General features: G+C 41.8%; 1 protein-coding gene across 1 annotated transcript; it reads left to right on the top strand.

Moving 5' to 3' along the window:
• Positions 1 to 335: 335 nt before the first annotated feature.
• On the top strand, positions 336 to 9,133 carry COMMD2 (COMM domain containing 2). The gene is made up of 5 exons (XM_082225179.1): positions 336 to 488; positions 3,238 to 3,315; positions 4,678 to 4,760; positions 6,097 to 6,270; positions 8,603 to 9,133. Exons 1-5 carry the CDS (start codon positions 422 to 424, stop codon positions 8,798 to 8,800), a joined length of 600 nt encoding a protein of 199 aa, XP_082081305.1. The 5' UTR covers positions 336 to 421; the 3' UTR covers positions 8,801 to 9,133.
• Positions 9,134 to 12,929: the final 3,796 nt, after the last annotated feature.

Raw genomic sequence — 12,929 nt, forward strand, 5'->3', positions numbered from 1 at the left:
AACTGAGTTTCCTCAGCCCCCCCCCCCGCGCGCAACATAAATCCTGGCTACGCCCATATTCACATGTGTTATTCACAGCAGGCATCTCTATACTGCTTCATGCGTCTGGTGAAGCGACCTCCACGAAAGCTTATGCCTTAATGAATGCAGTTAAGGCAGCTGTCAGCCGCAGGAGGCCGCTTGACAACCGCCTAGCGATTCCCAAACGCCCCGCGAGGGGATGGATTGAAGTACCATACTGCGTGGGGACAGAATCAGGAAGCGGAACGCTTCGGCGCGGGAGTTGATTCCCGGCCGGGCAGCTTTGGCTGAGGCGCCTCAGTGGCTGCGGGAAAAGCTTCCGCCTGACGCGCAGCAGCAGCGGCGCCGGGGTTACGGTCGGCGTCGGTTTCGGTCGGCGGGGGGCGCCAAGCTGCGGAAGATGTTGCTGGTCCTGTCGGAGGAGCATAAGGAGCACCTGGGCTTCCTTCTCCAGGTGGAGAGCTCAGGTACGAGCTAAAAGACATTAGGACTGCAGCCCAAACCTACCCCCTTTTTTGGGATGTGCACATTTACCTGGTGAGACATCCCACCGAGGTCAACGGGGCTTGCTTCTGACGTGAGTTAGACACGGGTCAGGATTGCCCTGTCGGTGTTAAGCCCCGTTTCTTTCAACGGGATTTGCTCCCAGGCAAGCGTTTAGGGGATCGAACCCTAAAAAGTCAAAAAACCCAACTCTTCGAGATTAGGGGATAAAAGCTGTAGTGCTTTTCTTTCTTTCTTTTTAGGGGTGGTGGTGGCAAATATCCCCTATTAGTTTTCCAAATTTTTAACAAACCAACGCCAAGTTACATCGAATTTGATACAATGGATAAAACGCTGCAGCCCTAACCCCATTTATTTATATGTCAATATTTGTGTAGGTCAGCTGCATGCATACACAAACACGCACACTGTAAAAACCACTTAAAGAAATTAAAGCAGGTAGCCCGCCATGACTGAAAAGGCTTTTCTTGAATGGTCGGCATAGGAAAAGTTTTCAGCAAATGCTGCAAACATTTGGGCTGAGTTAAGGCCATTGAATTCAGTGGGATTTGCTGTCTTAGAAGACATGGTTGGGATTGCAGCATTATCCTCAGGGGTGGACTATGGTCTTTCAAATTTCAGTGTCCTGGGTGATGCCAAAATTCAACATCTCCCCCCCCCCCCGCTCCATCTCTCGCCCTCTGTGGCATCATTGTGGCAAAGGTAACCGCCAACCTTCTGATCGGCAAGCCCAAGAAGCTCAGTGGTTTAGACCACAGCGCCACCCATGTCCCATTATATCATTGTGGTACCCCTTGTGGTGCCTTCTTGGTTCGTCGCCCAGTGTGGGCAAACTGGTTGTGCTCCCCTAAATCCACCTCTGTTATCCTAGCACTTAAGGGTAGTTATACCAAACTGATACAGTTTGCACAATAATTCTAGCTTCATTTCCCCTACAGTACCGCAGTTGTATGTAATAGAAATCAGCACTGATTTGTGAATAAATTTGTTCACTTTTCAAGATGTTTCAGGTTTGGGCCTGTGTGGAGCTGAGACTCGCTTCCTCCCCACCTCTATATGTTTGCTTTATGCATTTTATGTGTGAGCTTATGATTAGCTACAGCTTTTAATAGTAAATATTAAAGTAGGACTTTTGAGCTTTCTAAGTGTTTCACATACTTTATCTTAGTAGTATTTAAAGTAGCCCTATAACATAAAAAGGTAAAGGGACCCCTGACCATGAGGTCCAGTCATGACCAACTCTGGGGTTGCGGCCCTCATCTCACTTTATTGGCCGAGGATGCTGGCGTACAGCTTCCGGGTCATGTGGCCAGCATGGCTAAGCCGCTTCTGGCGAACCAGAGCAGCGCACGGAAACGCCGTTTACCTTCCCGCCCTATAAAGGTAAAGGTACCCCTGCCCGTACGGGCCAGTCGTGTCCGACTCTAGGGTTGTGTGCCCATCTCACTTAAGAGGCCGGGGGCCAGCGCTGCCCGGAGACAATTCCGGGTCACGTAGCCAGGTTGATGAAGCTGCTCTGGCAAGCCAGCACCAGCGCAGCACACAGAAAAGCTGTTTACCTTCCCGCTATAAAGCGGTACCTATTTATCTACTTGCACTTACGGGTGCTTTCGAACTGCTAGGTGGGCAGGAGCTGGGACCGAAAGACAGGAGCTCACCCTGCCGCGGGGATTCGAACCGCTGACCATGCGATCGGGAAGTCCTAGGCACTGAGGTTTTACCCACAGCGCCACCCGCGTCCCGCCCCGCCCTATAACATAGGTCTTTATTATACCGCTCCAAGGCAGTCCAAGGCAGCAAACACGCAGCTGGGCTGTGACCCCAAATTCATAGAGCAGAGGTAACTTTTCAGTTAATAACTTCCCAGTTCACATTCTCAGATTCTTAACTAGACGTTATTGGGCAGGCAGGTGTGGCCGTCACTGGCATGTATCTCCCTGTTAAAACATGCTGAGACATCATCTCACTTGGTATTTCCCTGCCACAATCCACTAGCTCCTCCTGCCTGGTAGTGGGGAGATGTCGAACGTGGTGACATCATATGTTCTCAGGCAAATATTTAGAGATGGGGGTCTTCAGCCCCATGTCCCCTGTAACAGCGACTAGGTATTTATATATTTTTAGTAAGCAAAACCTATGTGCCAATCAATAAATAAGTGGTTTACGTAAAATATTATAAAATACTAATTTTTAAAATAGAGATTTAAACACATAATAAAATTATCCAAATATAGGTAAAGCCATCAATCCTTAGCTGCTACACAATGGAAAGCTCACAACTGTAATAACAAAAAATGCATTTCTTTACATTCACAAGGACCAGAAATTTAGGATGCACGCTTTAGTACTCTGTCCATTCCTGCTGACTTTTACTACCGTAAAAATTGCCCTGTGTTTACACATATGTACATGCTAGTAACACAAAGCATTTCTTTCTTTCTGTTATTTTGTAGAGATAAAAACTTCAATAAAAATTAATAATAATAAAAATAATAATAAAATGCTTATGCAAAAAAAAAAAGCCCTGTGGAAATTAAAAAATGTATTCACAATTTACCGTAGGCTGAGATAAGCCGTATTAAGTTGAGCTACTCCTAATGAAGTCTGGTTTTCTACAACCAAGCCATCATCTAGTTTCCTGGTTCTGCAAACAAATCTTTTTTTCTTTTCAGTTATCAATGAATTCTGCAAACAAATCTTCTTTCTTTTCAGTTGTCAATGAATTTGGCCGTATTGCGCTGGAGTTCCTAAGAAAAGGCACAAACCCAAAAATCTACGAAGGAGCAGCAAGTAAGAATTTGAGAAGTGTGGTTGAAGGGCAGTATTTTCCAAGGGCCTTGAATCAATACACTGCTAGACATCAGTCCAATTCAGAGATAACAATGTTGGTCCAGCAAAAATTGGACCAAGAATAGCTGTGTTTTCACACAAAGGTAAACTAAGGTACTTGACTCAGTTAACCAAATTGTGTGCGTTGCTCCTAATGACACTTGTTTCGCTCCTCCCATGGTAAGAGCATGTATATAAACCAGGAGGGGAATAGCTTACTGCTTTAGCCATGCCTGACATTGTGGTTTGTTTAAAGCAGGGATGGGAATTTTTTTTGGCTCCATGGGCCAGATCCTTATCAGCATCAGCCTCAGTGACCAAATTTGAAAGGTGAGCAGGGCCACCCACCTGTCAATTACACTGTGTCATTATGATGTCTCATGGTTGACAGATGGGCAGTCAAAATCCCTTGCTGGAGTGATGTTAAAATGAGGCAGGTGAGAAGCACTTCAGAAAGCAATTTGCCTTGTTGAGGGCTTACTGATTAAGCATTTTTTGGTGTCAAATAAATCACCATCTTTGATTTGAATGGAACATGATGACACCTGTAGCTTCCTCCAGCTATTACAAAGCAGCAACAAAACTGAAATAATTCCCTGCAGATTTGTCAGGCTGTAGTACCTGTGTAAGCTCAACTGAAATGAACTGAGCTTTCATTGGTGAAGATGCAACACTTTGCGGGTTGCTGATGTACAAGTTGATCTGTGCCTTTAGAAAAGAAATGGTACTGTCTTAGCACTGTTTGCCATGAGAATGTAGAGGGGGAATAGTGGCATGTTTGAATGCTTCTATGTGAATTTTTTTTCTTTTAGACTCCTTCTCCCAGACACAAGTTTCCACAGGTGTGGAATTTTGACAGAGGGAAACATGGAATTATGCTGTCTCCAAGTGGCATTCTTAAGTGGCATAGTCCTTGGAGCACTGTGTCACTTACTTTTCTGAGCATATAGGTTGGTCCTGGGTCTATATTGTTTTTCTCAAATGTTTGTTAAGATGATGCTTGTTTACATTCGTCCCCCCCTAATAGATTCTGAAGAGACAGCAGCTGTAGTACAAAATGCATCAAAGATTAGTTAAGTCTAGAATACAAGCACTATTTACTAAGGCCTCTGATCTCCCATAATCGTCATGTACACAAGTGGAATATTCTAAGCTAGAGGCCTCTTTTTGCCTCTACTTTCCATTATTATATACCATATATAGTACAAGGATATGCAGACTAAGTGTGCTTCGATTTGCAACCTATTTTTATTTGAGATTTATTTGCTTGTATATTGTATTGGATCAGATCTCTGTTTGATGTTTTCTCATTCTGTTTTTCAGGAAAACTTAATGTTAGTAGTGAAACAATTCAGCATGGTGTAGAAGGATTAACATACCTTCTCACTGAGAGCTCAAAACTTATGGTAAGTGTAACTCACTGTGATCTTAGTGAGCTAGGCAGATGCTTTGAACTTCTTACTTTCTTGGATATGTGGGTTGGGGGCAGCGGTGTGTGCGTGTAAATAAAGGTCACAGTTGAAAGCTCAGGAAAATTAGTGCAAACTCATATTTTGCTGCATCCTCCATATAGTGTTGCCAACTTCTTTTATATCAGCCCCTTCTGCTGCTTATCAGCAGGCGTTAATGCTTATCTCCACCTTGTGAAAACTTCACCTGCTGATTTCTACTGATGTGGGGTGGAGGCAGTAAGAGAAAGAAACACTGACAGGACCAAGACTTAGTGCTACTTTGGATATCAGCTTTCAAAAAGATAAAAGCCATTTTATAAAATCTTACATATATTAAGAGGATTAAATCTGAAAAATTCAGTCGGTTTCTTCTGTATGATTAGGTTTAGTTTCTATTCTAGTTTCTGCCCAGTGTATCAAAATGATCATCTGACCATGGATGTCATAAATAAGATGCACCATATACACATTTGGAATAGGACGGCATGTACACATGGTAAACTATGGGTAATATCCAGTGTTAGATATAGAATAGAGCCGTTCAAACAGGGTGGATTTGATTTAAATCAAATCGATTTAAATCATGATTTAAATCACTAGTCAGTAAGACTTGATTTAAAACATTTTTTTACAGAAAGACTCATTCTTGCTGGTATAAACTTAATATTTACAACCAGATGAAGGTTTCATTTTTGGAATGATAAATTTTCAGAGTAGTTTTTACAGTTATTTCAAAAATTACTGATTTGGTTATACTATTAGAAATACATTTAAAAAAAAAACTCCTTGATTTTTATCCACCCTGCATTCAAATCAGTGGACATAAATAACCTTAGAGTATGCTTTAATTGGATACCGCCCAATATTTCTGTAAATGGTGTTGCATTATGAATGTTGTGAATTACTTTCTATGTTGGCCTCTGCTTCCTTTTTCTATTTGGTATTAATAGACTGCAGTCAATCAATTCTTACTAAATGATTTCCTTTCACACATATTTCACAGTTGGAAATGCAATCCTTACACAAATTTACAAAGTGTGAGCAGAGGAAGGGCCATTGCTCAGTGGCAGAGCATCTGTTTTGCATGCAGGCTTAATCCCAGGCATTTCCAAGCAGGGCTGTGAAAAGGCTACTACTGCCTGAATCCTGGTGAGCTGCTGCCAGACAGTGTAGGCAATCTGGAGGCAGATGGACCAATGCTGCAACTCAGTATATGGGAGTTTCCTATGTTTGTAAGTAAAACAGTAATAGAAGCAATCAGAAACTCAAAGATTCTATTTTTAATTTTTAGATATCGGAGATAGATTTCCAAGACTCTATACTTGTACTAGGATTCTCTGAAGAATTGAATGCTGTATTGCTTCAGCTGTATCTTGACAATAGGAAGGAGATCAGAAGTATTCTTACTGAACTAGCACCGAAGCTGCCTAGTTATCACAGTCTTGAATGGAGACTAGATGTGCAGGTAAGGGTGAAAATCTTTATAGTGCTGTTTACATTTGGCATGACACAAACTGCTAAAGGCAATGGTTTCAAAATTACAGCAGTAGCAGTAGTATTATTCATACACATTTTTGCATATGGTTATTCATGACAGAACAGTAGAACGCGACCTGCACAGTTAGTTGCCCAGTGATTTACCAGCATAACGCAGCCTACTTAGGCTTCCATGTACTTTGAAGCTGTACTTTAATATTAAGACAGAATTTCCCATCTCTGTATCAGAACTAGCTCAGACAGTACGCCAGTGTTCTGTCTGGTTACAGACAATTGTATTGACGTTTTATGGAACTGGAACATTGATTTTGAAAGCAGCAGCTTATTGCTAAAATTTGCCATTAAAAAAAATGAAAAATTAAATCAGAGGACATTTAACAAGCTATTGAAAATGTAGCTTAACAAAAAAAATTAAAACAGAATTAAGAAACTGGGGAAAATGTCGACTTTAACAGAGCCAGTAAGAGGTCAAGTATGCAAACTAGTCTGTATAATAAAAATCAGCAAACAAATTGTGTGGAAAGTTATTTGTGAGCTGAGTGCAAGGGTGACTCGCATACATGTACAAGCACATAGGTGTACACACACACACCCTTAAATGTTCACTATCACCTTAAGCATTTTACCCTGCTCTTTAGCTGAAAAGCTTCCAGAATATGTTACATAAGGTCAGTAAAAGCAAGAAGGCTCCCACCTGCATATGTAGGTACTCTCAAACAAGTCCCCCCACCCTATGAAAGGACTTGTGATCTTCCTCAGATCTTCTCATCTTCCATATCCTCCTTCCCACCTCCTTTATGTTACTGACTCCATGCTAGTATGCAGCCTATTATGAACCTGTGGCAACTGTAGCTGGCCAGGCAGGTGAGGGGAGTGATCCGTGTTCCAACCTTCCCTGGGCTGAGTTTAGTCTTAAGCCAGAAATTGCCAACCAAAGGCACTGATCTGTTTTTGAAATGTTTATCCATTTCATCTTGTTCCTCCCACACCAGAAGAGGCCTAATAGGGAGCATTTCATGTGGTTAGTCAAGCTCAAAAAATAACACTAGTTCCTGGAATTCCCCCCCCCCCCAGCTTAGTTTATTTGGTCTACAGACCATAAACTTCAGATACAGCATAGGGTTATCAAGACAGCTGCAGTGGGGTGGGAGACTATTTGCATGTACACCAGTTGTGCCTTTTAAAATAAGAGTATTACAAAATCCATGAACAATCAAAAAGTAATATTTTAAAAATGCAGGCAATTTGACTCAAAATTCATCCTCCCTTTGTGGCCTAGTTTTTATGGCTACAGCAAGGAACTTGGCTATATTTTCAGTAATCATGGGGTTGGAGTCAGCCATGAAAATTGAAACATAAAATTAATCTGAATTCCCCAAGTATAAGGAAAGTACTGGGGAAGTAAATCAGAATCCTATATTTCTAGAAACATTACAATATAGAACGAAGTCTTCAATGTAGGCAAAGCTTATTTATCTTCAGCAATTTCTGCTGCCCCTGGCTTTGCTTGATAAATATGCTGCTTTGGGCTAAAATTTGTTTATAAAAAATTTAACACCTTTGGCTATTTACTACCCCATCTTCTGCCACTGGGATTAGAAAATGCATGCAACTAGTAGCATTAAACAGAGATCTCTAGACCTTAGTTTATAAATTTCATTAGCTTGGGCAAAAGGGATTTCTTCACCACTGTACCTTGGGTCTACAACCTAGCACTGATTTTCTTCTAGACACAGAAGTGTATTTTCAGCAGTTAGGTTCAGTGCTTTGCCACCAGCTGTTATGGAAGTTCTATTTACCTGGCTGCCTTGGCACTTAAGAATTTGACTTTGCAAAAGTGGCTCAGTTGAAACATTATCCCATGTAATGTTTATAGGAATATAGGACCCTGATTTATTTCTCCAGTATTTCCCTTACACTTGGGGAACTCCAAAACTAGGCCACAACTGTTAAAGTAAAGGTGAGTTAGGAATCAAAATTGTTGGTATTTTAAATTTATTTTTATGATACATTTGATTGTTCATGGGTTTTGTTTTACTTTAAAAGGCCAAAATTATAACAATGAAGATAATAGTGTTTGGTTCTTATTTTAGTTCTTAACCCAGTATATCCAATTGTCCTTCTGAATCAAGGGGTGGATATCATAATGTAGTAGGTACACACTGTAAAATATATATATATTTCCCTGTTGAATTATGAATGCTGAGAATTAGAATGCTTTTGTTAATTGCTATTCTTAGCATATCTCTTCATTTTAAATCTTACTGAGTTTTCTTTTCCTCACCTCACTATTTACATAGCTTGCTAGCAGAAGTCTGAGACAGCAAATTAAGCCTGTTGTGACTCTGAAGCTCCACCTTACTCAGAATGGAAACCAAACTACTCAAATATTACAGACCGACCCTGCGACGTTGCTTCACCTGATTCAGCAACTGGAACAAGCTTTGGGAGAAATGAAAACAAATCATTGTAGACGAATAGTGCGTAACATCAAGTAGTATTTGCCATCTCAGTAAACTTATGGAAACCAGTGTCGCCAAACAACAGTGCAACTGGACCTGTCAAAAACTTTTCCTCGGCCAAGTTCTTGAGATTACATTTAAGGGCTGAATTTGCTTGGGTGCTAATCTAGTAATAATGTCAGATGCAAATTAGAATAATCATCATAATCTAACCAGACATCAATATTAGTTGAACATGTGAGCTTTTCTAATTTTATGTACAGCTGCCTTTTGCATAATGTGCTGTATAGCTTATTGGTATAATGACCAAACATTTTTCCTTCTTATCTTTTCTGATCTGAATAAAGAAACATATACAGTAATATTTTATATGTATTTGTATTCAGGCTAATTTCTTGTAATTACTTTTTGAATTTTTGGGCCAGTCGCTATTCATACAAAGGAGAAATTCTTCATCCCCTAAGTGCTGGCTGATGTTACTACGCAAAAGGAAATAGCGCCAACGTATGGTCAAAATTGTTGTTGTGCTTGAAATAAGCAACCATGTTTGGTTCATACAGGATGTCCCCTCCTGTGCGTGAGCTGACTTGAGAAGGATGCCCTTGGATAACATAACATTGCAACAGGAAACCTGAAAAAATATCACTATACCGAAAAATATTGCGGTGTGGGATTTGCTAGCTTTATCTATGGTACGAACACCACGTTATTCATGGAAGCGCATGGGCAAGGCAACTGGGACTGCTCACATGTACAGGGAAATGCATTGTTACGAATCAAAGCACTTAACAAAAAAAGTGCCACCAACTTGCACAGATTGTTCAGGAGGATACTATGGTCACAGGGCTGGATTAACCATTAAGCAAAATAAGCATGTGCTTACGGCATCTAGGGAAGGTACAGAAGTTTTCCATTGCCGGATTTACCATGGACCATACGGCGCAGCTAAACCAGGTTCCACAAATAAAGGCTCCCAATATTAAATGGAAAAATTGCATACATAAATATGTAATAATAATAATACTACAATAGTAATACTAAAAATAGTAATAATAGAGATTAATGATATACCGTAATCTTGGGAACACAACAAAATGTAGAAATTTGCTTTCATTTTTTAAAAAACATTAATGATCACAAATTGCTCAGCAGAGCATTCATTTTCTCAGTTGAGGTATATTGAAAACCCCAACAGAACAACTATGCAACAAGGCAGGCTGGATGCCTTAACTCTATTAAGTATAGAGGCAGATGTGTTACATAAGATTTGTTTTGAGGATCTGATCAAAGACTATGCATTTAGACAAATTAGGAGAATTCCCCCCCCCAAAAAAATTAAATAAAGTGGAGGTATACACAAAATAAAGATCATTTCCCATCTTACTATAGGTTTTGTTTAATTTCTAAAAACAAAAGTTAATTTTACGGTTTATTATTGTTTATATTTTTAATTAGATATATATATGGGGGCACCAGTATCTTTTAGATGCTTACGGCCTCTAAAGGTCTTAATCTGGCCCCGCATGGTCAGTGGTATTAAACATTCCCGAGAGATCAAGTAAGAGCTACAAGGTCATACACACCCCACTCCTGAAGGCCTTCTATCAGGTTGGCTAAGGCTGGTTCTATTCCAAAACAGTGCCTGAACCCAGAAGGACAAAAACCAGAAGGGTTGACAAAGTTCTCTGGAAATGGGTAGTAATAGCAATCCTTTTCTTGGGGAGCAAACTTAGTTCTACAGTCATACCTCGGGTTGAATATGCTTCATGTTGAGCGCGTTAGAGTTGTGCTCCAAGGCAACCCGGAAGTAACGGAGTGCATTACTTCTGGGTTTCGCCGCATGCGCAGATGCTCAAAATGACGTCATGCGCAGAACCAGCGAAAAGCGATGCGTGCGTGTGCAGACGTGCCGTCGCTAGTTATGTTTGCTTCTGGATGCGAACGGGGCTCCAGAATGGATCTCATTCGCATCCCCAGGTACCACTGTACTCTTGATTGGCTGAAGGTAGGCCACAAGGTTTTTCTATCCAACGTTGCTTGGGACAGAAAGCAAAGAAGCAGTGCAGTTTCTATTTGTTAGCTATGGATACCCTCAACTACAATGGTACCTTGGGTTAAGTACTTAATTCATTCCGCAGGTCCGTTCTTAACCTGAAACTGTTCTTAACCTGAAGCACCACTTTAGCTAATGGGGCCTCCCGCTGCTGCCGTGCCGCCGGAGCACGATTTCTGTTCTCATCCTGAAGCAAAATTCTTAACCCGAGGTACTATTTCTGGGTTAGCGGAGTCTGTAACCTGAAGCATCTGTAACCTGAAGTGTATGTAACCCGAGGTACCACTGTACCTAAAAAAGCAGAAGGCAGCTAGCAACCCTCAGCCCCACACTGAAGATTCGAGAGATCATTGGAAGTTGTGCAAGTACAGTGGTACCTTGGGTTAAGAACTTAAATCGTTCCGGAGGTCCATTCTTAACCTGAAATGGTTCTTAACCTGAGGCACGCTTTTGCTAATGGGGCCTCCTGCTGCTGCTGCGCCGCTGGCGGGTGATTTGTGTTCTTATCCTGGGGCAAAGTTCTTAACCTGGAGCAATCACTTCCTAGTTAGTGGAGTTTGTAACTCAAAGTGTCTGTAACCCAAGGTACCACTGTAGTACCCAATCCGTCTGCTTCAAAAGAGAAAGAAAATATCTAGGTATGTACAAGCAGGGGTGGGGAATGAGAACATCCCAGTTGTGAATAATGAAGCAGCTACCAGTTACTGCACAACCTGAACAAAACGAAAACTGGATATAGGGAACGACATACCAAAAGCAAATTCTCTATAGAGGTGTCAAAATCTGAGCTGCTTACACAATGCTTGATCCCTGCAGAAAGCTATCTTTGGCAGGTCTTTTTTGCCACGCATGGCTTTCTCATAATTCTCCTTGGTTAGCATACTTCGCTGTTTTGAAAAGGCCTGTATGCCATTGTTGCATTTTATTTCCCAAGCCAGGTCCCATTCGTTACCAAAGTGGATGACAGGTTTCACTTCTGACTTCCTTTCTGTCATGAACAGGAAAGAGGTGTCAATTGAACATCAACTTAATAAGTACAGTGGTACCTCGGGTTACGTACTTGATTCGTTCCGGAGGTCCGTTCTTAACCTGAAACTGTTCTTAACCTGAAGCACCACTTTAGCTAATGGGGCCTCCTGTTGCTGCTGCGCCGCCGGAGCACGATTTCTGTTCTCATCCTAAAGCAAAGTTCTTAACCCGAGGTACTATTTCTGGGTTAGCGGAGTCTGTAACCTGAAGCGTCTGTAACCTGAAGCGTCTGTAACCCGAGGTACCACTGTAATATGCAAGAGCTCTAGAGGAAAATAAGCAGAAGCTGTACTGCATTATATTGTGTATTGTGGGTTGTATGACTTTGTTCTTTGTGTTAAGACCAGCACCACAGGTAACATGATAGACTTGAGTCAAATAAATAAAAGAATATGTTTCATGGGCCAACACAGCTATTTTGGACTTGAGAGAGTGCTTACCATTGCAGTTTTTAAAAGGCACAATCTTAACCATTCAATGCCCTATTTAATTCAATGGCGTTTACTCCCAGGTAAATGGGGTTTGGATTACAGTTTTAGTAGATGAAATCCAATGGACTGATTAAGCACGGCAGTATCTTTGCAATGGGCAGGGGAAAGAAGAGGAGAGGCTCCCAATCGAAGCATCAGCACTGACGAGCTATAGAAACCCTTCACATATCTTTTCCTCTTACACTCACCAAGCACCTGCGGGAACCTGCACCGGGGGGGGGGGACACACATTCCTACCATGCCGATTGCGATGCGACTCTCAATGGAGGATCTGTCAAAGCCTAACCCTGAGCTGTGCTCAAACTCCTTTTTGCATATGAAAGCCCCACTGAATATCTGAGGAAAAAGCGGCCAAGTGCTCCAGGGAAGTATTTAATGGTAGTTTCGGCCAGTCTGATAAAGGCGAGGCCGCCCCCAAACGAGCGACAGGGACGGACTGCACGGTACCCCCCCTCCCCCCCTTCTACGATTCCTTATTAAGGAGAGTCCCGCAGGAAGCGGTGGCACGCTTCCTTCGCCCGATGTATTAGTCATAACCCCGCTGGATTTCCGTCCAAGATCCCCGTAAAACTCCCTAAACCCACCCCCAGGA

The sequence above is a fragment of the Podarcis vaucheri genome (assembly GCF_965113315.1).
Source record: "Podarcis vaucheri genome assembly, chromosome: 5".
Taxonomy (NCBI): domain Eukaryota; kingdom Metazoa; phylum Chordata; class Lepidosauria; order Squamata; family Lacertidae; genus Podarcis; species Podarcis vaucheri.